The following is a 27,183-nucleotide window of genomic DNA, read 5'->3' on the forward strand; positions in this document are numbered from 1 at the left end:
CCTCCATACTACCTGCCCCATCACCTATCTTTGTATCTGTAGCGCACAAAGACTCCGAGAGACGAATAGAGTGAAGTCGATGAGGCTTTATTAAGCGTGTCTGTTCCCCCGCAGCTCGATAGTAGAATGGCCTGCGGGGGAGGACTCCGGCTTCTTATACTCCGCCTTCAGGGCGGAGCTAGAGGTCAACGGCCAACCAGGACCCGGGATCTGTCAGCCAATGACATTAGGGCTTCCAGTCCCACATGACCCCTAATACATACTACCACATTCACCCCTTGTCAAAATGAACCCAGCGGATGATACTTCGCATGGCGGTAAGGGTGTACAGGGCTGGTCCTGGGAGGAAAGCATTCATATGGCAATACAGTATGTACAATTTTGTCCTGTTTCAACTATTTACAGAAGGTATCGGGAGAAAAAGCAAAATGTTCTTGTGAAAAGTCCATATATTGATTTAGATCGACGCCACGAGTCGGTCGGGCGGTCTGGTCGTCCGTGTCGATTGCCTCGGCCCAGGTGGTGGTGGTGGTGCTTGTTCCGGTGTTGTCGTCTCCGGGAGCCTTACGGTTTCAGCTTGGGCTTTATTCTTGGTCGGGCCTGAGGGGAGGGGAACCGATCCTCCTGGGAAGGGGACGGTTGCGGGGTGCGGCGGTGGCAGGAAGGGGGGGGGTTGGGTGAATGGTGTCGGGGGGGTGTGTGTGTTGCCGGCGGGCGCCAGATCCCGCAGGGAGACCGTGTCCTGTCGGCCGTCGGGGTACTCCACGTAAGCGTACTGTGGGTTCGCGTGGAAGGAGGTGAACCCTTTCGACCAACGGGTCCGCCTTGTGTGCCTGCACATGCTTTCGGAGCAAGATGGGTCCTGGGGCCGCCAGCCAGGTCGGCAGCGACGTTCCAGAGGAGGACTTCCTAGGGAAGACAAGGAGACGCTCATGAGGCGTTTGATTAGCGCTCGTACATAATAGCGACCGGATGGAGTGGAGAGCGTCCGGGAGGACCTCCTGCCACCGTGAAACTGGGAGGTCCCTGGACCGTAGGGCCAGTAGGACGGTCTTCCAGACCGTGCCATTCTCCCTCTCTACTTGCCCGTTCCCCCGGGGGTTGTAGCAGGTCGTCCTGCTTGAGGCTATGCCCTTGCTGAACAGGAACTGGCGCAGCTTGTCACTCATGAAAGAGGACCCCCTGTCGCTGTGGACGTATGCGGGGCAACCGAACAGTGTGAAGATGGTGTTCAGGGCTTTTATGACTGTGGCCGCGGTCATGTCAGAGCAAGGGATGGCGAATGGGAAGCGGGAGTACTCGTCCACCACATTAAGGAAGTATGTGTTGCGGTCGGTGGAGGGGAGGGGCCCTTTGAAATCCAGACTAAGGCGTTCAAAGGGGCGGGAAGCCTTAATCAGGTGCGCACCATCCGGCCTGAAAAAATGCGGTTTGCATTCTGCGCAGATGTGGCAGTCCCTTGTGACTGTACGGACCTCCTCTAAAGAGTATGGGAGGTTGCGGGACTTGATAAAGTGGAAAAACCGAGTGACCCCCGGGTGGCAGAGGTCCTCGTGGAGGGTTTGGAGGCGGTTAATTTGTGCGTTGGCACATGTGCCGCGGGATAGGGCATCGGACGACTCGTTCAGCTTTCCGGGACGATACAAGATCTCGTAGTTGAAGGTGGAGAGCTCGATCCTCCACCTTAAGATCTTGTCGTTTTTGATTTTGCCCCGCAGTGCATTATCGAACATGAAGGCTACCGACCGTTGGTCGGTGAGGAGCGTGAATCTGCCAGCCAGGTAATGCCTCCAATGTCGCACAGCTTCCACTGTGGCTTGGGCTTCCTTTTCCACTGAGGAGTGGCGGATTTCTGAAGCGTGGAGGGTTCGGGAGAAAAAGGCCACGGGTCTGCCCGCTTGGTTAAGGGTGGCCGCTAGAGCTACGTCGGAGGCGTCGCTCTCGACCTGGAAGGGGAGGGACTCATCGATGGCGCGCATCGTGGCCTTTGCGATATCCGCTTTGATGCGGCTGAAGGCCTGGCAAGCCTCTGTCGACAGAGGGAAGGTCGTGGTCTGTATTAGGGGGCGGGCCTTGTCTGCGTACTGGGGGACCCACTGGGCGTAGCATGAAAAAAACCCCAGGCAGCGTTTCAGGGCTTTTGAGCAGTGCGGGAGGGGAAATTCCATGAGGGCGCGCATACGTTCGGGGTCGGGGCCTATTATCCCATTGCGCACTACGTAGCCCAGAATGGCGAGCCGGTTGGTGCTAAAAACGCACTTGTCCTCGTTGTACGTGAGGTTCAAGGCTTTGGCGGTCTGGAGGAATTTTTGGAGGTTGGCGTCGTGGTCCTGCTGGTCGTGGCCGCAGATGGTTACATTGTCGAGATACGGGAACGTGGTCCGCAACCCGTGTTGATCAACCATTCGGTCCATCTCTCGTTGGAAGACCGAGACCCCGTTTGTGACGCCAAATGGGACCCTTAGGAAGTGGTATAATCGCCCGTCTGCCTCGAAGGCTGTGTACTTGCGGTCACTTGGGCGGATGGGGAGCTGATGGTAGGCGGACGTGAGGTCCACGGTGGAGAAGACTTTGTATTGGGCAATCCGATTGACCATGTCGGATATGCGGGGGAGAGGGTACGCGTCTAGTTGTGTGTACCTGTTGTTGGTCTGGCTATAGTCTATGACCATCCTTTGTTTCTCCCCTGTCTTCACTACTACCACCTGTGCTCTCCAGGGACTATTGCTGGCCTGGATTATGCCTTCCTTTAGTAGCCGCTGGACTTCGGACCGAATGAGGGTCCGGTCCTGGGCGCTGTACCGTCTGCTCCTAGTGGCGACGGGTTTGCAATCCGGGGTGAGGTTCGCAAACAAGGACGGGGGTTGCACCTTGAGGGTTGCGAGGCCGCAGATAGTGAGTGGGGGTATTGGGCCGCCGAATTTGAACGTAAGGCTCTGTAGATTGCACTGGAAATCTAATCCCAGTAATGTGGGGGCGCAGAGTTGGGGAAGGACGTGTAGTTTGTAGTTTTTGAACTCCCTCCCCTGCACCGTTAGGGTAACTATGCAGAAACCTTTGATCTGTACGGAGTGGGATCCTGCAGCTAGGGAAATCTTTTGTGCGCTGGGATAGGTGGTCAAGGAACAGCGTCTTACCGTGTCGGGGTGGATAAAGCTCTCCGTGCTCCCGGAGTCGACTAGGCATGGTGTCTCGTGCTCGTTTATTAGCACCGTTGTCGTCGTCGTCTGGAGTGTCCGGGGCCGAGCTTGGTCCAGCGTCATTGAAGCGAGACGTGGTTGTAGTAGTGGAGCGTCTTCCTCGAACCCCGTGGAGCCGTCGACACTGGGGTCCGTTGTTGCCGTCCAAGATGGCGTCGGGATGAACAAAATGGCTGCCCCCATACATCGCACATGGCTGGGGGGTCACAAGATGGCGGCGGGGTGGACAAAATGGCCGCCCCCATGCGTCGTACAGGTCTGGGGTGGTCCAAGATGGCGGCGCCCTTCCTCCCCTCACGGTGGCCGGGACCCAAAATGGCGGCGTCTGCGGGTCGCACATGGGGCGCTGGGGGGGTTGGGGAGCATTAGGACCGCGCGGGGCTCCCTCATCTCTGAGGACAGCGGTGGCCGGGACTCAAATTGGTAGCGCCGGCGGGTCATACGTGGGGCCGGGGGGGTGGGTTGGGGAGCGTAAGCGGCGTGCAGGGCTCCCTGTTCTCCCGGGACCGCGGTGGTCGGGACCCAGAGTGGCTGCGCCTGCGGGTCGTACATGGGGCGCTGGGGGGGGTTGGGGAACTTAAGTGCGTGCAGGGCTCCCTGTCTTCCTGGGACAGCGGCGACCTTGCGGGACCGGCACACAACCGCGAAATGGCCCTTTTTCCCGCAGCTCTTGCAGATTGCTGCGCGGGCCGGGCAGCGCTGCCGGGGGTGTTTCGCCTGGCCGCAGAAATAGCAGCGGGCGCCCCCGGTGCGACTTGGCGTTTGGACCGCGCAAGCCTGTGGGGTGTCCGGGGGGGGGGGGGGGTGGGTTTGTCGCGACGGGTACGTACGGAGCCCAATGGGCTGCCGCGCGGTCGGGGCCGTAGGCGCGGGTATTCCGCGCGGCCACGTCTAGGGAGGTTGCTAGGGCCCGTGCCTCTGAGAGTCCTAGCGACTCTTTTTCTAGAAGTCTTTGGCGGATTTGGGAGGAATTCATACCTGCCACAAAAGCATCGCGCATTAACATGTCCGTGTGTTCATTTGCGTTCACCGAAGGGCAGCTGCAGGCTCGTCCCAAAATCAGCAGCGCGGCGTAGAATTCGTCAATCGATTCTCCAGGACTTTGCCGTCTCGTCGCGAGCTGGTAGCGAGCGTAGATTTGGTTAACTGGGCGGACATAGAGACTTTTCAGTGCTGTGAACGCCGTCTGGAAATCCTCCGCGTCTTTGATGAGGGAGAAAATCTCCGTGCTTAACCTCGAGTGCAGGACCTGTAGTTTTTGGTCTTCTGTGACCCGGCCGGTGGCCGTTCTGAGGTAGGCCTCGAAACAAGTCTGCCAGTGCTTGAAGGCTGCTGCCACGTTCACTGCGTGGGGGCTGATCCTCAGGCATTCCGGGATGATCCTGAGCTCCATAGCCCTTTTTAGGCACGCTTAATAAATTGTAGTGCACAAAGACTCCGAGAGACGAATAGAATGAAGTCGATGAGGCTTTATTAAGCGTGTCTGTTCCCCCGCAGCTCGATAGTAGAATGGCCTGCAGGGGAGGACTCCGGCTTCTTATACTCCGCCTTCAGGGCGGAGCTAGAGGTCAACGGCCAACCAGGACCCGGGATCTGTCAGCCAATGACATTAGGGCTTCCAGTCCCACATGACCCCTAATACATACTACCACAGTATCATCGGCAAACTTAGCCAGAATGCCCTCAGTCCAGTCATCTAGATCGTTAATATATAAAGAGAACAGCTGTGGCCCCAACACTGAACCCTGCGGGACACCACTCGTCACCAGTTGCCATTCCGAAAAATAACCTTTTATCCCAGCTCTCTGCCTCCTGTCTGACAGCCAATCGTCAATCCCTGTTAGTACCTTGCCTCGAATACCATGGGCCCTTATTTTACTCAGCAGTCTCCCGTGAGGCACCTTATCAAAGGCCTTTTGGAAGTCAAGATAGATAACATCCATTGGCTCTCCTTGGTCTAACTTATTTGTTATCTCTTCAAAGAACTCTAACAGGTTTGTCAGGCACGACCTCCCCTTACTAAATCCATGCTGACTTGTCCTAATCCGACCCTGCACTTCCAAGAATTTAGAAATCTCATCCTTAACAATGGATTCTAGAATCTTGCCAACAACCGAGGTTAGGCTAATTGGCCTATAATTTTCCATCTTTTTCCTTGTTCCCTTCTTGAACAGGGGGGTTACAAAAGCGATTTTCCAATCCTCTGGGACTTTCCCTGACTCCAGTGATTTTTGAAAGATCATAACTAACGCCTCCACTATTTCTTCAGCTATCTCCTTTAGAACTCTAGGATGTAGCCCATCTGGGCCCGGAGATTTATCAATTTTTAGACCTTAGTTTCTCTAGCACTTTCTCCTTTGTGATGGCTACCATATTCAACTCTGCCCCCTGACTCTCCGGAATTGTTGGGATATTACTCATGTCTTCTACTGTGAAGACTGACGCAAAGTACTTATTCAGTTCCTCAGCTATTTCCTTGTCTCCCATCACAAAATTACCAGCGTCATTTTGGAGCGGCTCAATGTCAACTTTTGCCTCCCGTTTGTTTTTAATGTATTTAAAGAAACTTTTACTATCATTCCTAATGTTACTGGCTAGCCTACCTTCAAATTTGATCCTCTCTTTCCTTATCTCTCTCTTTGTTATCCTCTGTTTGTTTTTGTAGCCTTCCCAATCTTTTGACTTCCCACTACTCTTTGCCACATTATAGGCTTTCTCTTTTGCTTTGATGCATTCCCTCACTTCCTTTGTCAGCCATGGCTGCCTAATCCCCCCTCTGATAACCTTTCTTTTCTTTGGGATGAACCTCTGTACTGTTACCTCAATTACTCCCAGAAACTCCTGCCATTGCTGTTCTACTGTCTTTCCCACTAGGCTCTGCTCCCAGTCGATTTTCGTCAGTTCCTCCCTCATGCCCCTGTAGTTACCTTTATTTAACTGTAACATCTTTACATCTGATTCTACCTTCTTTCTTTCAAATTGGAGATTGAATTCGACCATATTATGATCACTGCCTCCTAAGTGCTCCCTTACTTTAAGATCTTTAATCAAGTCTGGCTCATTACATAACACTAAGTCCAGAATGGCCTGTTCCCTCGTGGGCTCCATCACAAGCTGTTCCAAAAAGCCCTCCTGTAAACATTCAATGAATTCCCTTTCCTTGGGTCCACTGGCAGTATTATTTACCCAGTCCACCTGCATATTAAAGTCCCCCATGATCACTGTGACCTTGCCTTTCTGACATGCACTTTCTATTTCATGGTGCATTTTGTGCCCCTGGTCCTGACCACTGTTAGGGGGCCTGTACATAACTCCCATTATGGTTTTTTTGCCTTTGTGGTTCCTCAACTCTACCAACACAGACTCCACATCATCTGACCCTATGTCGTTTAGTGCTATTGATTTAATTTCATTCCTAATTAACAAGGCAACCCCGCCCCCTCTGCCCACCTCTCTGTCTTTTCGATAGGTTGTGAATCCCTGGATGTTTAAATGCCAGTCCTGAACCCCCTGCAACCATGTCTCTGTGATGCCTACCACATCATACCTGCCAGTCACAATCTGGGCCACAAGCTCATCTACCTTGTTCCGTACACTGCGCGCATTTAAATATAGCACCTTTAATTCTCTATTGACTGTCCCTTTTTGTTTTCTTAGTGTGGTGTACCTTGGTTTACTGAGCCTTTCCATACACTGTGTCATATTTTGTGGGATGGGGACAATCGTAACCACTCTTGAGTTTTGTCTGTTCGTGTTTTTTTGTATTCCTAAGCAGCTATGCTCCCCGCTGATTACTTCACCTCTAGGTTCCCTGACTTTCCCTTCCCCCCCCAATCTTTAGTTTAAAGTCCTATTGACCACCCTAATTACTCTATTCGCCAGAACACTGGTCCCAGCATGTGATTCGCTGGTAACTAGTCTATTAAGCCCATGGACGTTCCATGTAACCAGCCTTACCGGAGGCTTATTGATGCTCGATCAATAACTCCTGAGACGAGATTGGAGACAATTGAAGGCTTTATTGCACTAGATGTTTCCCCCAGCAGCGCAGGTACAGAATGCAGCTGTTGGGGAGACACAGACTGGGCGGAACCAGCAGGCAGGCTTCACCAATGAAAACAGCAGTCTCAGGTACCTCCCACACCAATGGTCTTACAGCATTATTCAGGGTACCGTAATACTCCTAATACCGACTACCACATTCACCCCCCGGGTGTGGTGGTCTTGCGTTATACAGTGGTAGAGGTGTAGGTTATGGTGGTACCTGGTATACATTAGCACAGTGTTTTGCCTCGTTACATGTCGCAACTATTTACAGTAATAATTTACAGTCAGAGTGAAGCAATTAGTCGATCGGGGGCCCTGGTCGTCCTCTGCGATCGTCGTAGCTTCGGCGGTGATGAAAGCGCCGGCTCGGGCATCCGTGGCTCCGGGAGCGTGGCTTTTGCTTCTTCAGTAGCTTCATCACCCCTAGATGGGACCAGTGGAAGGACCGATCCACCTGGGAAGGGGGAGGCTGTGGGGTGCACCGGTGGGAGGGAGGATGGGGTCGGTAGTGGAGGTGTGGGTGGAGATCCAGCAGGCGCCAGGTTCCGTAGGGAGACCGTATCCTGTCGGCCATCGGGGTACGCCACGTAGGCGTATTGAGGGTTAGCGTTCAGGAGGTGGACCCTCTCGACCAATGAGTCTGACTTGTGTGCCCGCACATGTTTGCGGAGCAGGATGGGTCCAGGAGCTGCCAGCCAGGTTGGGAGAGAGGTCCCGGAGGAGGACTTCCTAGCGAAAACAGGGAGACGTTCGTGAGGGGTTTGGTTGGTCGTGGTACACAGCAGTGATCAGATGGAGTGGAGAGCATCCGGGAGGACCTCCTGCCAGCGGGACACTGGGAGACTCCTGGACCGTAGGGCTAGTAGGACGGTCTTCCAGACCATTCTGTTCTCCCTCTCCACCTGCCCGTTTTCTCGGGAGTTGTAACTGGTCGTCCTGCTCAAGGCAATGCCCTTGCTGAACAGGAATTGACGCAGTTCGTCGCTCATGAAGGAGGACCCCGTATCGCTGTGTATGTAGGCGGGGAAACCAAATGGGGAAAGATACTGTGAAGGGCTTTTATGACAGTGGCTGCGGTCATGTCGGGGCAGGGGATGGCGAATGGAACCGGGAGTACTCGTCAATCACGTTCAGGAAGTACGTGTTGCGGTTGGTGGAGGGGAGGGGCCCTTTGAAGTCCATACTGAGGCGTTCAAAGGACAGGAAGCCTTTAACAGGTGCGCTTTCTCTGGCCTGTAGAAGTGCGGCTTGCACTCCGCGCAGATTGGGCAATTCATGGTGGTCCTGACCTCCTCGATGGAGTAGGGCAGGTTTTGGGTCTTAATGAAATGGAAAAATCGAATGACCCCCCCCCCCCCCCCGGGTGGCAGAGGTCCTCGTGGAGGGCCCGGAGGCGGTCCACTTTTGCGTTGGCACATATGCCGCGGGATAGGGCATCAGGAGGTTCGTTTAGCTTCCTGGGATGATACAAGATCTCATAGTTGTAGGTGGAGAGCTCGATCCTCCACCGTAAGATCTTATCGTTCTTTATCTTGCCCCACTGTGCATTATCGAACATGAAAGCAATCGACCGTTGGTCAGTGAGGAGAGTGAATCTCCTGCCGGCCAGGTAATGCCTCCAGTGCTGCACAACTTCTACTATGGCCTGGGCCTCCTTTTCAACTGAGGATTGAATTAGTGGGTGGGCCTTGTCCGCATAGTTGGGGACCCACTGGGCATAATACGGAAAATGTCCCAGGCAGCGTTTCAGGGAGTTTTGGAGCAGTGAGGGGGAACTCCATGAGGGGGCGCATGCGTTCAGGATCTGGGCCTATAACTCCATCATGCACTACGTAGCCGATGATGGCTAGACGGTCGGTGCTGAACACGCATTTGTCCTTGTTATATGTTAGATTAAGGATTTTTGTGGTATGGAGGAATTTTTGGAGGTTGGTGTCATGGTCCTGCTGGTCGTGGCTGCTGATGGTGACGATATCGAGGTGCGGAAACGTGGCCCGCAAACCGTACCGGTCAACCATTCGGTCCATCTACCGTTGGAAGACTGAGACTCCATTTGTGACACCGAAGGGAACCCTTAGGAAGTGGTAGAGCCGCCCATCTGCTTAAAATGCAGTGTATTTGCGGTCGCTGGGGCGGATTGGGAGCTGGTGGTAGGCAGACTTTAGATCCACCATGGAAAAGACCTTGCATTGTGCAATCTGATTGACCAGATCAGATATGCGGAAGAGAGGGTACGCATCGAGCTGCGTATACCTGTTGATGGTCTGACTATAATCGATGACCATCCTATGCTTCTCCCCGGTCTTTACAACCACTGCTTGAGCTCTCCAGGGACTGTTGCAAGCCTCAATAATACCTTCCTTCAGTCACCGCTGGAGTTCCGACCTAGTGAAGGTCCGGACCTGGGCACTGCACCGTCTGCTCCTGGTGGCCATGGGTTTGCAATCCGGGGTGAGGTTTGCAAACAGGGAAGGCGGATCGACTTTGTGAGGGTCGCGAGGCTGCAGATAGTGAGGGGGTATAGGGCCGCCAAATTTAAAAGTTAAGCTCTGGAGGTTACATTGGAAGTCTAACTCTGCGTGGCAGCGCAGAGGTGAGGAAGGACGTAGAGCCGGTAATTTTTAAACTCCCTTCCCTGGACCGTGAGACCCGGCGGCCAGGGAGATTTTTGGGTTGACTAGGTGAATGGGAAGAGAACAGCGCCTAACCGTATTGGGGTGTATGAAGCTCTCTATACTCCCGGAGTCGATCAGGCAGGATGTTTTATGCCTGTTGATGAGCACGGTCGTCGTCGCAGTCGACAGCGTTCGGGGCCGAGACTGGTCCATGGTCACCGAGGCAAGTCGTGGCAAAATCTGGATGTTTTCCTCGGGCGGTGTTTGGTCATCCGAGTCGGGGTCCTGAGAGTCCAGCCAAGATGGCGGCGCCCACTGGTTGCACATGGCTGGAGGTGTACAAGATGGCGGCGCCCATCCGTCGCACGTGGTCCCAAGGGGGACAAGATGGCGGCGCCTGGAGGTCGCACGTTGCCCTGGAGAAGGAAGATGACGGCGTCCGCTGGCCGCACGTGGCTAGTGGAGAGAGTTGTGGTGGCGGTCCCAGTTCGCCCCCGGAGACCTTGGCGACCGTCCGGGCCTGGCATACTGCCACAAAATAGCCCTTTTTGCCGCACCCTTTGCAGATGGATGAGCGGGCTGGGCAGCGCTGCCAGGGGTGCTTGGCTTGCCTGCATAAATAGCAGCGGGGCCCCACGGGGTTACCTGGCAGTCTCGCAGCACAAGCTTGTGGGGGGATGGGGGATGCATCGGAGTCAGCCACGGGGGAGTTCCATGCTGCCCAAGGGGCTGCCGCGCGGTCAGGGACGTAAGCGCGGGCGTTTCGGGAGGCCACACCAAGGAGCTAGCAAGGGCCCGTGCCTCCTTGAGGCCTAGTGTCTTTTCTCTGGCAATCGCTGGTGGATTTGGGAGGACAGCTTACCTGCAACGAATGCGTCCCGGATCAAAAGTTTTGTGTGGTCGCTGGCCGAAACCTGCGGGCAGTCACAGTTCCTCCCTAACACCAGGAGCGCAAGGTAGAACTCCTCCAGCGATTGCCCGGGGATTTGTCGTCTCACCGCTAGCAGATGTCGGGCGTAGACCTGGTTTACAGGGCGAATATAGTGTCCTTTCAGCAGGGTCATTGCGGCCTCGAAATCGTCCGCATCCTCGATGAGGGTGTAGATCTCTGGGCTCACCCTCAAGTGGAGAACTTGCAGTTTCTGGTTCTCCATAGGTTCAGTCGTGGCCGTCCTGAGGTACCCTTTGAAGCACGCCAGCCAGTGTTTGAAGGTTGCCGCTGAGTTTGCCGCGTGGGGGCTGAGTTGCAGGCACTCCGGCTTGATTCGGAGCTCCAATCTTTAAAATCTAGTGCAATAAATTGATGCTCGATCAATAACTCCTGAGACGAGATTGGAGACAATTGAAGGCTTTATTGCACTAGATGTTTCCCCCAGCAGTGCAGGTACAGAATGCAGCTGCTGGGGAGACACAGGCTCTTATACTCTGCCTTATTGGGCAGAACCAGCAGGTAGGCTTCACCAATGAAAATAGACGTTTCAGGTACCTCCCACACCAATGATCTTACATGTGCGGGCCGGGCAGCGCTGGCGGGGGTGCTTTTCCTGCCCGCAGAAGAAACAGGGGGGCCCATCGGAGTTGGCGGGCCGCCTTACAGCGCAGGCCTGCGGGGACACGGGAAAGGTCTGTGGGGCTGCCGATGCAGGATTCCACGCTGCCCAGGGGGCCGCCGCGCGGTCGGGCAGGTAGGATTGTGTGTTCCTGGAGGCAACGTCCATGGACCATGCCAGGGCCCGTGCCTCCCTAAGTCCCAGGGTGTCTTTCTCTAAAAGACGCTGGCGGATCTCTGAGGACCTCATACCTCCTCGAAGAGGGTGTAGATCCCAGGGCTTACCCTTGAGTGCAGGAGATGCAGTTTCAGCTCCCCCGAGGGTGTGCCTCCAGCCGTCTCAAGGTAGCCTTTGAAACACGCCAGCCAATGTTTGAAAATCGGCACTGAGTTCGCCGCATGGGGACTGAGTTGCAGACACTCCGGCTTGATTCGGAGATCCATCCTTTCTACTTAAGTCTAGTCTATTAAATTGATGCACAATCAATAACTACTAAAACGAGGTTGTAGCACAACTGAAGGCTTTAATAGACTAGAACAGTTCCCCAGCAGATCAGGTACAGAATGAGGGCTGCTGGGACAGCACCGACACTTATACCCCGCCTATCAGAGCGGAGCTACATACTATACAGCCAATGGTAAACCCCCAAGTTTAACCAATGGAACTTCAGCCTCTCGGATGCTGCAATACCTGATTATACCACACCCATATGGCAGGAAACCACCTACGAAGCAACAACAGCTGGCTCACAAACAGTTGCAACTTGTCCAAAGAATGTTTCTATTGTGGCAGCACTTACCCACACCAGACGGAGTGTCTTGCTACCAGTTAACAATGCAAAGCCTGTGGAAAACCCAACCAGTTTGCTCGTGTTTATTGCTCAAAAGAAAAATCAACTTCTTATACCGCTACCAACAGAAGGGTGGCACATATGCAAACCACAGCAGAAGGGTGGGAGAATGTTGCCAAAGTAGAGGCAGATGACCCTCAACATACTTATGTGCTCACTTTCAGTCACAGTAAACAATCATATGTGACAGTGACCATTGGAAGCTTGGACGTTGATGCTATCATAGACACAGAGCATCTGTTAATATCATGGAAAGCAACATGTTCAACAAGATTCAGGATTGCCCCATTATCTGCAATCCAGGGAATACAAACTTTTCTCTTATACCAGTGACAGACCACTGAAAATTCTCAGGATGTTTGCGATGCCAATCTCATTCAAAGACGTCCAAACAAAGGCTGTATTTAATGTCACATCTGGGTAATGTGACATGTAAATTCCTATAAATACCAAAACTATTCTTGAATCGTATTTTATTCGTATTGGCAAACTGAAAGGTGTACATGCAAGTTGCATGTAGATTTCAATGTGCCCCAGTAGTACAAAGACAAGGCAGGGAACCCTGGCAAGATGATCGCTAACACTAGTAGAGCAACGTTATTCGCAAATGAGAGAGAAGCACCCATCATCCAATGGGCTATCTCACATTTCCATGTCTATTTGTATGAAATTTGAGTTTGAAATCATAACAGATCATAGACCTTGCTTGTAAGCTTGTTCAACAACAATACAAAAACATACCACCCACTCGAATACAGCATTGGATACTCAAACTACAAGAGTACAAGTTCCTTGGAGTATCAGCGAGGCAAGCTCAATTTCATTCAATATCTTTCCCCACATCTGTTGCCAACAGTCCTATTAATGATGAGGAAACAGTTGCCAAAAAATAATCCTAACTATGTAAGCCTAAATGTAGTGCCAAAGTGGCTAAAACTAGCTGACATAAAAGCAGCAACAGAACGAGGGCGGCACAGTGGTTAGTGCTATTGCCTCAAGCACTAGGGACCCGGATTCAATTCCGGCCTTGGGTGATTGACTGTGCGGAGTTTGTACATTGTGCTTTGGTTTCCTCCCACAGTAAAAAGACGTGCATTTTAGGTGGATTGGCCATGCTAAAAAATTGTCCCTTAATGTCCAAAGATGTGCAGGTTAGGTGGGATTGCGGGGATAGTGGGGGAGTGGGCCAAGGCTGGGTGCTCTTTCAGAGTGTTGGTACAGACTCAGTGGGGCCAAATGGCCTCCTTTTGCACTGTAGAGATTCTGAGATGAGGTGTTACAATTTTGTATGCCAGATATGGAATCGCAAAACTGAAAAGATCTGATTAAAAGAGCCTCTACAAACAAATCACTCACACACTACCAGGTCTTCACACTGCTCATAATGAGCTCATTGTTACATCTGCATCTAATATCGTGTCTCGCAACAATTGCATTGTTATTCCACAATTATTAAAGATTGTCAAAGCACCCAAAGGTCATCAGGAAATTGCCAAAAAACAATCAACTTCTTTGGGAAAAGGATTGGTTCCCAGGAATTGACTGGTAAAGCAAAAAATCACTCCGTGTTTGCCGTGTCAGTCACAATGCCAAATCACTGTGATCCTCTCAAGATGTCTAAACTACTTCCAGGACCATGGATTGGGGTTAGTATCGATTTAGCTGTTTTGTCCACCAATGACACATATTTGTTGTCACTGCTACAACAGATTCCCAGCCTTGGAAATAGTTATGTAAATAAATATTTTTATTGAATTTTACATTTATACACAATAAAGGAGATGATTGAAACGGTTATTATTACAATGCTCATATTTTTCCTTCTTAAGCACTCACTCTCCCCCCCCCCCCCCCTTTCTCACCGCCCCCACTCCCCCCTTTTTTCTGTTATTCGGCCTCCGTCTTAAGCCCTTCCGCCGTAGATGTTATAATCTACCGTTCATAATGTTTTTGTTCCTATGGCTGTCAGGAGGGCCCTCTGGCCTCTTCGATCTTTCCCTGGGTACCCTCCTGGTGATTCCTTAGATCCCCCCCCCCCCCCCGTGAATGGGAACTGCCGCGAGCTTCCTGGTGCTCGGTTCAGTGAGGCAGGCAACGCTATTTAACGTTCATTGGCCCACCTAACGAGGCCTCACGGGCTTCTCACCGCAAATGAAGGCTCAGTAGCTGATTTACCAGGACCGCGCTCGCCAGGCCCCCGCTAACAAGGTTGAGCAGCACTTAAACAGCACTTGCACAGCCAGTCCCACTCAGCTCGCAGCCGTGGCTCAGAGAAGACTGGCCCCAAGATTTGGGTATGCAGACCTGGGGAGGCTCCTTGATGGGGTGGAGGCCAAGAGGGATGTCATGTTTCCCCCGAGAGTTCCGGAGGGTGAGCCACAGGGCAGCCAATGCTGCCTGGGGCGAGGTGGAGGTGGCCGTAAGTTCGGGGTGCATGACCAGGAGGACTGGCCTCTAGTGTAGTAAGAAGGTCAACAACCTACACTGGGCAGCAGGGGTGAGTTGATACCAACGATCACCTGCCCACCCCAAGACCTTTCCACCCCCACGCGAGCATTCACCCCCCAACCAATTCAATGTTGCCAAGTGTGAGGCTATCCATTTTGGGAGGAATAACAGCAGAATGGATTATTATTTAAACGGTAAGATGTTAAAACATGCTGCTGTGCAGAGGGACCTGGGTGTGCTGGTGCACGAGCCGCAAAAAGTTGGTGTGCAGATGCAACAGGTGATTAAGAAGGCTAATCGAGTTTTGTCTTTCATTGCTAGAGGGATGGAGTTCAAGACTAGGGAGGTTATGCTGCAATTGTATAGGGTGTTGGTGAGGCCGCATCTGGAGTATTGTGTTCAGTTTTGGTCTCCTTACCTGAGAAAGGACATATTGGCACTGGAGGGAGTGCAGAGGAGATTCACTAGGTTGATCCCAGAGTTGAGGGGATTAGATTATCCCGAGAGGTTGAGTAGACTGGGACTGTACTCATTGGAGTTTAGAAGGATGCGGGGGGGATCTTATTGAGACATATAAAATTATGAAGGGACTAGATAGGATAGATGCGGGCAGGTTGTTTCCACTGGTCGGGGAAAGCAGAACTAGGGGTCATAGCCTCAAAATAAGGGGAGGTAGATTTAGGACGGAGTGTGGGAGGAACTTCGTCACCCAAAGGGTTGTGAATCTCTGGCATTCCTTGCCCAGTGAAGCAGTTGAGGCTCCTTCTTTAAACCTTTTTAAGAAAAAGATAGATGCCTTTCTAAAGAATAAAGGGATTCGGGGATATGGTGTACGGGCCGGAGAGTGGAGCTGAGTCCACAAAGATCAGCCATGATCTCATTAAATGGCGGAGCAGGCTCGAGGGGCCAGGTGGCCTACTCCTGTTCCTAGTTCTTATGTTCTTATGTAACCCTCCATGTGTAACACAATTGCTGGGAGAGGAAGCAGACTGGCGGAGGGGTGCTAGACATACGAATCATCGCCATCTTCGAGGAAAGGGCCCTGGTGGTGACTGGGGTGGTTGAGGACAGAGTGGTCACCATTGTGAAGATTGTCGAACGCCACAGAGTTGAGGATCCACTGGGCCACACCTGAGGACATGTGAGTTGTTATTGCCATACTGACTGACCCATCTCTCCCACTGACCACATGCCCATTCTCCCGCAGGTCCTCTAGCCGATGTCGCCGGTCCATCCTGGGTTGCTCCTTCTCCTGCCTCCCAGGAGAACACCTCAGAAGAGAGCTCCGAGGATGCCACAATCGATGCATCACAGTTGTCATCCCCACTCTCCGCCAGCACAAATACACACATCTTGGGGGGGAAACATTGGTGGTCAGGCTTCTGGGGCACAATCTGGTGAGCACCACACAGCTGCTGATGCACATCAGGTGGAGGCAGGAACCCCCCCAGGTGGGACAGCAATCGGAGGTCTGCTGGATACCAGTTCCTAGCTGGGGCCCAGCCTGATGTTGAGCCTCTGGTACAGGGTTACCTGGAGCTGATGGAGACGTTAGGGTGCGGCTGGAACATTCAGAACGAGACGTCAGCAACACTCCAGCATGTCCATAGCTGATTGGAGGAGTTCCAGAGGCTACGGGCGCAGGAGATAATGCTGGCAATGCGTGGCACCGACCCCAACACTGCGAGGGTGGCGGCTGCAGTGGAGAGCTTGGTGCATGACATCGGCAGCATGACAAGGTGTCCAAGGCGTTGCGCAGTCGGTGACAGCCATGGCTGAGGGTCTCGGCATAATGTCTGACTTGCTGGGGGATGTGACCCAGTACCAGGCTGACCTTGATGAGGTGCTGCGGGACATGTCCCACTCTCAGATGGGAATAGCCAAGGCTCTGCGGAGCTTGTCCCAGTCGCAGGAGGGCTTTGCCGAGGTGTTGCAGAGCTTGTCCCAGTCACTGAGGAACATCGCCGAAGGTGGCGACACCCCGGTGGAGACATTAAGGAGCCGTCAGTGCTTGCAGAGCCAGATGATGCAGGAGCAGCCAGGGCTTGAACCAGCTGTTCCTCCGTCCTGAGGTAAACCCTGGGATCCTATGGGAGGAGAGGGCACCGGGTGCCAACCCGGACCCATCCCATGGAGTATGGCTGGTGGTCACCAGCTCCCCCGAGTTCCACCACCCTGGTGAAGCCGTACCTCGAAGTCAGCGCATGGGACACGGCTGTGCATGTACCCTCGACAAGTGCGCTGGGGCCCTCCGGCCCCAGAGGACACCCGGCAGAGGACGCCTATCAAAGGCATCGAAGGCCACGGGACGAGGTAAGCAACTGGCTCCCTCCACCTCAGATGTGCATCCTGGGGAGACACGTAGATGTAGCGGTAGAGCTAGGAAGTTTAAGCACGTTGAAGATCACTGAGGACACCGGGGAGGGGGAGAACGCTGGGGGGAGGTAGGGGGTAAGGGGTTGGTGGGGAGAGTGGGTGGCACCATCGGGAGAGTTTGGAACTGTTGGACACCTGTGACACATTAAAAACTGTTGAGCACAACTAGTATGATGCCTTTGTTACTTTCTTCCACAATGCGGGCCAACCTCAGAACCCATGGCCCATCTCTCCAGGTATCTCCCCTCCCTATAGCACTCATCCACCATCCAGCCGTGGACGTGTACCCAGTGCTGTGTCCCATCCCCTGGGTGTTCAGATGTTGGCTGCTGCGTGTGTGGTGCTGCCTCCCGCAGTGCTCATAGTGTCCATGTATCAGGTGTGATTGGGATGCTAGGCAATGTCTCCCACATACTACAGGGCCCGCCCACCCCCGGAATCCACTAATTCCCAATTAGCAATAGCCTTCAGCTGCACAGCCAGAGGCCTCGGCAGTCAGTGGTGGTTGTAGATGGTCAGTGTGGCAGACAGGCAGGGGCTATGGTTGTTCCCAGAACTGGTACACATGTTCTAGGGTTTCACATGGTGGTGCCATGTGCAGTTGCGTCCCCCTGCAGAGAGCTGCACCCCCTCTCCCCCCAGCCGAGGGTCCCCCTCCCCCCCCCCCCCCCCCCCTCCCCGCCGAGCATTTGGGTGGCAAGCCCTGCGCCCCCAGGTTCTTTGCCTGTGAGCAAAGATGGCTACTCACCTCCTCGGCTCCCCGTAGAAGCCCTTCCGCAGGTTCACGTTTCTCAACAGGAGCACTAATTGATGCCAGCTAACTGTTTGGTGCCTGACGCAGTTCTTGCTTTTGGCTTCTCCCGCTTTTCACCGGCCTTGTTTTGCTCTAATGAGAGAGCAACGAGGCCTGAGAATCGTGCCCAGAGTTTTAGAGAGACTATTTGGCTCACCATCTGATAAGCGTCTGGGGAAATTGATGAGAGATCCATAGAATTATTTTGGGTGTCTCCTATTCCTTTACATGGACTGTGTATTTACTGAGAACATTACAGTATAAGATAGATTTTTTAAAACTTGTGTTATCCTTCCAAATCTGCATATATTTGTAATGGCATAGCTGGGGTGAAGGAGTCAAGCATTGTAGTTCATGTTTCCCTGTTTAATAAATATTGTTTTGTTAAAAATCCATTGGCAGTCCTGAGACTGCTCAGTCGCTGGCTTCAATGTATCCAAGTAAAGAGTGAAAGTTAGGATTTAACAAGCCAAATTCCATCCTGGGATCTGACCTGTCTCATGGTAACGTCATCTGGGATCGTATTTCCAGAAGCACAGTGAGGCTCCAGGAACATCAAGTTCTGAATGAACATAGTCCATTTTTAGGATTTCACAGTTAAAGATGCAAAGCAATCTCAAAATGCTGAGCATTTCTAAGCTACAATCTGAAACTGACAAATGTTGCAATTTGCAAAGTTCAAAGAATAATTAAACTTTGTGTCATGGGAGTTTCCCTTTAAGAAATGTTATCTCATGGCTTCAGTAATGTCATTGTGTGGGTGGAGCTGGGCTGTGTACTGGGTTTTTACTTTCGTTTTTGAGATGGTTTTACTTTCGCTTTGAGTTTGAACTGATTTGTACAGCACAGGTTGCAAAAGAAGGTTTTTATTTCTCTATCTGCATTTTAAAAGCTGTTTCCAGACTGCTTGATAACGACAAGAAATAATTGTTTTCTGGAAGAAATTCAAACCTGCTGTTTTGGACAGGACACAAGAGCATCCAAACCAGGGGCGGGATTCTCCCCTACCCGGCGGGGCAGGGGGTCCCGATGGGATGGAGTGGCGTGAACCACTCCGGCGTTGGGCCACTCCCAAAGGTGTGGATTCCTCCTCACCTTTAGGGGCCAAGCCCGCACCTTTAGGGGCTAGGCCCGCTCCGGAGTGGTTGGCTCCCCGCCTGCCATGGAAGGTCTTTGGTACACCGCCAACCGGGGCCGAAGGGACTCCGCCGGCTGGCGGGAGTCCGCGCATGCGCGTCAGTGGCTGCTGATGTCATCCCCGCGCATGCGCAGAGGGGGGTCACCTACGCGTCGGCCATCGCGGAGACCTACACGGCCGACGCATAGTAAAAGAGTGCCCCCACGGCAAAGGCCCGCCCGCGGATCGGTGGGCCCCGATCGTGGGCCAGGCCACCGTGGGGGCACCCACCGGGGCCAGATCGGCCCGAGCCTCTCCCAGGACCCCGGAGCCCGCTCACGCCGGCAGGTCCCGCCGGTAAGGGACCTGGTTCAATTCACGCCGGCAGGACCGGCATAGCAGCAGCGGGACTTTGGCCCATCGTGGGCCGGAGAATCGCCGGGGGGGGGGGCGGTGCCCGTCGACCGGCACAGCGCGATTCACACCCCCCCCACCTCATTCTCTGACCCGGTGGGGGGTCGGAGAATCCCGCCCCAGGTGCTGGGCCACACCTTTGAAAAGGGTTTTATGGGATCTTGTTATTAAATTGGAACAGCTTAAGGGTGATACATAGATTACTGTAGCTGTGTGGGGTATTTATGTTGGTTGTTGATAAAAATGATTACAGTGTGTATTTATTAAAAATGTTAACTAAATTCATAGAATAAACTTTGTTTTTGATTAATTAACACCTGAAAGGCAAGCTCTTGTGCTCATTGTAACCAAAATAAATAAACATTTGTAGGTCAGATGAATTCCATGGTACACTTGGAGTTTTCTATACCCTGGCCCATAACATTTGTTTTCAGCTTGTTACTCAACAAAGGTGAGAACATTTAGCTTGATAGGGACACTACACTACTGTGGCAGAACAATACAAAATCAAACTGCTTGTCTGACACCCAATGCTGGAAAAGCACAAATTCTCTCCAATTAAATATTGGGAATGGAGAAGCAATTTTCTTTTGGCCCCACCAGATGTTCTCCATTCCCTGCTTACCTACTCCATCACTCTCCCTGGCAACCACCTGACGCTGAAGCAAACTGTTTGCAATCTTAGTATCGTATTTGAACTCAAGGCGAACTTTCAACACCATACCCCCACCATAATATACACCAGTATGTCATGGTGCAGACACATGCTGATGGACACACAGTGGGACCAATCAACATACACAACACCGCAGCCAATCACCAGTGAGAGCACACGCACTATAAAGACAGGGGGCATCAGAGTTCCCGCTCATTCGAGTTGCAGCTAGCTAGGAGGACAGAGCTCACAGCCTGCAACACAGACATTCACCATGTGCTGAGCGCATCGACTGGTTAGGACAAGGCAAAGGTCTTTAGTTAAAGCTAGTATCGTATTAACCCACAGTCTGAGTATGTTTAAACAGTTAATGATTCAATAAAATAGTGTTGCACTATTTCAAGTGTTGGTGACCTGTATGTGATCTAGAACACCCAATACATCATGATACCAGGAGTGGTGGGATATTAGCACTTCTTAGACCTACCTGCAAGTGATCTGCCTTCCGCCAGCATTCCGTCATCCTGCAACATGGACAACATCAGCCCGCCGCCGCCGCTCCGCATCGCCGGCAACCTCGGGGCCAACTGGAAGATTTTCAAACACCGCTTCCAGCTCTTCCTCGAAGCCACGGCCAGGGAGGGCACCTCGGACACCAGAAAGATTGCTCTTCTCCTCTCCACGGCCAGGGACCATGCCATCCACATTTTCAACTCTCTCACCTTTGCACGTGACGAAGATAAGACGAAGTTCAAGACGGTCCTCCTCAAGTTTGACACTCACTGCAGCATAGAGGTGAATGAAAGTTTGGAACGCTATGTGTTCCAGCAGCATTTGCAGGGTAAGGATGAACCTTTCCAAATCTTTCTCACGCACCTCCGCATCCTTGCGCAATCTTGCAGCTACGGGCCCACCTCCAACTCCATGATATGCGACCAGATCGTTTTCGGTGTTCAGTCGGAGCCCCTAAGCCAGCAGCTCCTCAAAAGTAAAGCAACTCACCCTAGCGACCGCCATCGAAACCTGTGTCTTACATGAAAACGCCACGAGCCGGTTTTCCCATATACAAGCGGCTGAAACAGCGTGGCAAGATCCCCACGAGGTGGAACGGGTCCAAGTGATTGAGCACCTCCAGGGCCTCAGCCTGGATGAGGGCGGCCATTTTGCACGATTTTTGCGGACTCCCGCGCTTGTACGCACCAAACGAGGGGACGGCGACGTTGAGGAACGTAATGCGCAGGCGCGCAACACGCATGCCCGCACTGCACATGCGCGGTGGCGCAACGAACATGCTGATGTCATGACGTGCGGCAACTGTGGCTCCGCCCACTTAAAGCGGCAATGACCCGCAAAATCTCAACAATGCCTATGATGTGGAAGACTTGGCCACTGTGCTGCCTTCTGTCAAGCAGCTCAGCCTGCCAATTCGTATCGCTTCAGCCAGCCTCGCAAGAATGTTCGGGCAATTCAACCCATGGTCACCGAGCCTGATGCGGACCTCCCACACAGCAGTGACACCGAGGACCCGAAGGCGCCTTTTCGAGTGGTGTCGTAACGAAAAACAGGCTGTCCCCGAAGCAAAGACACCAGCTGCTGTCGGTATACAGCACCGATCCAGACGATGAGTGGTGTGCCACCCTGACGATTCCGCCTGGACACTGGTGCCTCCGCCAATCTCATGGCGTGGTCTGCTTTCCAAAGCCTTCGTGTCAAACCAGCCATCCTTCCATCAGCTATTGGACTACAATGGCAATACATTCCTGCTACTGGCTCGTGCCAAATTGGTGACGCACAAGTCACAGAAAGCCATCCTTCCTTTCGAGATCATGGGCTCCTTGAAGGACTCCCTGCTTGGCGCACAGGTGTGCAAGCTGTTGAATCTCGTTCAAAGAGTTCACTCTCTCTCTCTCTCCTGATGACACGTCTGCCTTCCAGGACACTGACTTCAGGGTGCAACTCGACGCCATCAGCGACCAGCACTGCGACGTCTTCGAAGGCATGGGCATGCTCCCATATACTTACAAGATCCTACTCAAACAGAACACCACACCTGTGGTGCATGCACCTCGCAGAATCCCAGCACCCCTCAAGGACCACCTCAAGCAGCAGCTGCAGGACCTCCAAGACCAAGGAGTGATCTCCAGAGTTACGAAACCAACCGACTGGGTCAGTTCCATGGTGTGCGTAAAAAAACCTTACGGCGAGCTGAGAATTTGCATTGACCCCAAGGATCTGAATCGCAATGTCATGAGGGAGCATTATCCGAATCCCAAGCGCGAAGAGATCACATATGAGATGGCTCGTGCCAAGCTCTTCACCAAACTTGACGCCTCGAAAGGTTTCTGGCAAATCCTGCTCGACAAATCCAGCAGGAAACTGTGTACCTTTAACACCCCCTTTGATAGATATTGTTACAACAGGATGCCGTTTGGGATCATATCGGCTTCAGAAGTGTTCCACAGGATCATGGAACAAATCGCCCGCTGGTCAATATAATACAGAAAGACTTGAACGACATGACGCCTCGCCTCCAGCGTATTCTGCTCAAACTCTGGCGATACGACTTCCAGCTGGTGTACACCCCGGGCAAAGACCTAATCATTGCCGACGCTCTCTCCAGGGCAGTCAACACTCCGTGTGACCCAGCGGGATTCGTCTGTCAGGTTGACGCCCATGTGGCCTTCGTGGCCTCCAATCTACCTGCCATGGATGAACGCCTCGTCCAAATTCGGCGCGAGACAGCGGCTGACCCTTTGCTGCAGCGTGTCATTCGCCGCCTAACAGATGGGTGGCTCAAGGGCCAATGTCCGCAATTCTACAACATCAGAGACGATCTGGCAGTAGTCGATGGTGTTCTCCTGAAACTGGACCGCATTGTCATCCCGCACAGCATGCGCCAGCTCGTCTTGGAACAGCTACACGAGGGCCATCTTGGCATGGAAAAGTGCCGCCGACGGGCCCGAGAGGCTTTGTACTGGCCCGGCATCAATGACGACATCGCCAACACAGTGCTCAACTGCCCCACTTGTCAGCGCTTCCAGCCGGCCCAACCGCGTGAGACCCTACAGCCCCATGAGTTGGTCACGTCCCCTTGGTCCAGGGTCGGCATCGACCTGTTCCACGCACTGGGCAGGGACTATGTCTTGACTGTAGACTACTTTTCAAATTACCCGGAAGTGGTACGTTTACACGACATCACATCGTTTGCAGTCATCCGTGCCTGCAAGGGCACCTTTGCTCGACACGGCATCCCACTCACTGTGATGTTGGACAATGGCCTCTGCTTCGCAAGCCAGGAAGGGTCCAACTTTGCCAGGAGGTCCAACTTTATGCATGTGACATCCAGTCCCCTGTACCCCCAGTCCAACAGCAAAGCGGAGGAGGGCGTCCACATAGTCAAACGGCTCCTCTGCAAGGCTGCCGATGCTGGGTCCGATTTCTACCTCGCCCTGCTGGCTTATTGCTCGGCCCCACTGTCCACTGGCCTGTCGCCAGCCCAGCTGCTCATGGGTCGCACCCTGAGGACAACGGTGCCGTCCATTCATGTCCCAGAGCTCGACCACGTTCCGGTCCTTCAATGAATGCAACTGCCTCGTGCACAGCACAAGGCGGCTCATGACGCCCGTGCAGCTGATCTCCCTGCTCTGGCTCCAGATGACAACGTCCGTATCCATCTTCCGGATGGTGGCTGGTCTGCAACCGCTGTGGTTCTCCGGCAGGTGGCTCCCCACTCGTTCCTGGTTCGTCTACCGGATGGCTGCATTCTGCGCCGCAATCGACGTGCCCATGTCTCGTTCCGCGCTCGCTACGTGATCCTCCACCATCGCCACACCCTCCTGTTGACCCTGCCCTGGACTATGCAGAGATTCCGGTCACTCTGCATCCTCCTCACTCTGACCCACTCCAGCCCGCTCCTCAGCCGGCGGCTCCCGACCCACCCTTGAGGCGGTCAACCAGAATTTGTCGCCCACCTCAGAGACTTAATTTGTGAACTTTGTGGACTTATGGACTTTCTAATTTGTTCTGTTCTTCCGTTTAATCGTTCAAGTGGTTTGTATATAGTGTTCATCTCGTGATTCTTGTGACACACTGTTTTTCTGCACCAGGCACCTTCCCATGTGAATAGCTTAGTTTTTATGTACATAGTCCTGTAAATATTTTGCACACACGTAGTCAGGAACATTCACCATACACTATTTATCAGCACGCAGGTACATTTTTTATAAAAGGGGGATGTGATAATATACACCAGTATATCATGGTGCAGACACACACTGATGGACACACAGTGGGACCAAACAACACACACAACACCGCAGCCAATCACCAGTGAGAGCACAAGCACTATAAAGACAGGGAGCATCAGAGTTCCCACTCATTCGAGTTGCAGCTAGCTAGGAGGACAGAGCTCACAGCCTGCAACACAGACATTCACCATGTGCTGAGTGCATCGACTGGTTAGGACAAGGCAAAGGTCTTTAGTTAAAGCTAGTATCGTATTAACCCACAGTCTGAGTATGTTTAAACAGTTAATGATGCAATAAAATAGTGTTGCACTATTTCAAGTGTTGGTGACCTGTATGTGATCCAGAACACCCAACACATCAACCTCTGCTGTCACCAAGACTACCCTATAGGCAGTCTTGGTGACAGCAGAGGTTGATGTGTTGGCTGACTCCACTCCAGTCACAACTCATTTGCTGCCAAATACATTTGAATTGAATGTAGAGGAGCTTCTTAAAGGAGGAAAGAGAGGGAAAGAGGCAGAGTAACTTAGAGAGGGAATTCCAGGAATTAAGGTCTAGGCAGCCTGGCCTCTAGTGGTAGAGCAATTGACAAAAATCCAGAATTAGATGAAATTACAGACATAGGGAAGGATGAGGCCATGAGGGATTTAAAAACGAATATGAGAATTTTAAAATTGGTCCCCACATAGGCAATGACTCAATCTAGGTCGGCAAGCAGGGATGATGGGAGAACAGGACTTGGTGGTGTTGAGAAAGTTGGTGATGAGGTAAAGCTGGGTGTCAACCTGTAAAAACTAATGCTGTGTTTTGGATGATAATGCTGAGGGGTAGCATATAGATGCAAAATAGGAGGGGACCAAGGATAGATTCTTGGATGACACCGGAAGTAACACTGTAGGGTTGCAGTAAGAGAAGCTATCGCAGGTGATACTCTGGCTATGATAGTTAAGTACATTTTTCATGTAGAATAATTATCCTTAGTTTCAGCATCCTTTCTATTATTTAGCAAATATAATTTGTGTACGCAGTTGCAATAAACAGAGAGTTAGGAGTTACACCTAGGGCATCTATTGCGACAGACAAATAGTCATAATAGAGTTTGATACATTGTTCCAGAGAAAAATTGTCACCAGAAAATGTAACTGTACATAGTGTTTAGGACAGTGGTGAGCATATTTTCATGAAACACCATGACGTTTTCTCTTACAGAAGGAGATGGAAGTGAATAATCTTAACACTCAACTACAGAAAATGCAGGAGTGCCTGGATGGGATAAAACATTCACAATGTCAGCAACATCAGAAAATGTGCGAACAGCTCAGTTGTTTTAAAGACCGCTTTCAGGTTGAAGAAATACTGTCCGAAATCCATAATCTCACTTCTAACACACACCCTATTATCCGGGTGCAGAACAATATGACACAAACAACTCCCTGTTCAGATGAGAAGCTTTGTATTGTCAGTAAAAAGCAGGCTTGTTATGAAAGTACAAGAGTTTGGAAAACATCATTCCAACCTCATCCTGCACTAACAGACAATTACCAGCCTTGTGACACCAAAGCAGAGGGTACAGAAATATTACCTAATGGTAGTAGCAAGAATCATCCGAATGTTTCCCAGAAAACTTTACCAGAGGCTGCCAGGATGGGGCAGTGTACTTTCATTCATGAGCAGAATGCCATGTCTTCATGTTGTAGAGGCAAGGCTGAAGACACTTCATTGCGTTTGACTGCAACAAATTCAAACCACATAATATCTACAAGCCCTGTGAATCAGATTGTGCACAAGGAGGTTTTGCCAAGTGGATTATCTTCCCGAGCACTTTCCCATGCAGATGTCAAATTAGCTGAATACCAGAATGGCACAAAGAGTAAATCACCCTGTACTCCCATTGCACCTGAACAGTACCGTATTCAGAAAATGCATCACAGTGATAAAGAAAACAAATGGGGTCCTATACCTTTCAATCCAAGTGTAAAATATAAATTTGGTCAGAATATGTGGCAGGACATAACTATGAAGAATAACAATACAAGGAGAGGTTGTAGGGTTACTCCAGGTAGAAAGATAGCAACTGGAAGAAACACTAAAAGGACAACCGCCTACATTACACATAATAAGAAAAAGGAAAACATCACCAAAGCAAAGACTATGAATGTCATCATGAAACAAACTGCTTTGGATAAACCCAAGATTAAAGCAGTCATCCAGAGGCAAACAAATATGAGTGAGAACAAAGTGTTTGGCAATGCTTCTTATGAAAAGCGAAGACACCCTCTTGAAGGTCTCTATGTGAGAGGTGGGAGCTGGCAGGGACATGTAAAGAAGGAAAATTACCCACAACAGCAGAACGTAAGGAAAGAGATTCCTAAAGCAGCAATGAGAAATCTTCCACGGCAGCCTCCTAACTTCTTACAAGAGAATCATTTGAAGAATGGTATGGAATCTGAACATCAACTTCAGTCATGGTTTAGTCCTTTAAGTCTAACTCAACAGAGCTCCTATTCAAAACTACCAAACCCTTTATTTGGAAAAGAAGCACAAAACAAAATACAGCTCAATCTTTTTGACAGCAGTGATGACTCTGATTAAGGCTTATAGATTTCAATTAATCTAATCTCAATCTTTTTTTAAAAATAGGAAGACTAAATGACAAAATATAAAATAAGTTGATTTTACTGTGAAATTTACATAATTTTACAGATCATTTTGTTCACATCATTTTGTGCTAAGTATGCCACATCCCTACAACTTGATGCCTTAGCATCTTGCTTTAGAAATTGAGCCATTGTAACCAGTATGAATATTTGTTGCAGGACACAGCTGTAATTTTATTGGTATTCACAGAAATGGTGCGTTTAGTTTCTTTGA

The 27,183-nt window shown here is 51.6% G+C and overlaps 1 protein-coding gene across 1 annotated transcript in view; it reads left to right on the forward strand.

Annotated features, from left to right (window-relative positions):
• ccdc36 (coiled-coil domain containing 36) overlaps positions 1 to 26,946 on the forward strand; it is a 70,153-nt gene extending 43,207 nt beyond the window's left edge. Inside the window, exon 7 of the mRNA XM_072470897.1 lies at positions 25,522 to 26,946. Coding sequence (XP_072326998.1) covers positions 25,522 to 26,904 — 1,383 coding nt within the window. The 3' untranslated portion in view covers positions 26,905 to 26,946. The remainder of the gene's footprint in view (positions 1 to 25,521) is intronic.
• The last annotated feature ends 237 nt before the right edge of the window (positions 26,947 to 27,183 follow it).

This window comes from Scyliorhinus torazame, chromosome 13 (genome assembly GCF_047496885.1).
Source record: "Scyliorhinus torazame isolate Kashiwa2021f chromosome 13, sScyTor2.1, whole genome shotgun sequence".
Classification (NCBI taxonomy): domain Eukaryota; kingdom Metazoa; phylum Chordata; class Chondrichthyes; order Carcharhiniformes; family Scyliorhinidae; genus Scyliorhinus; species Scyliorhinus torazame.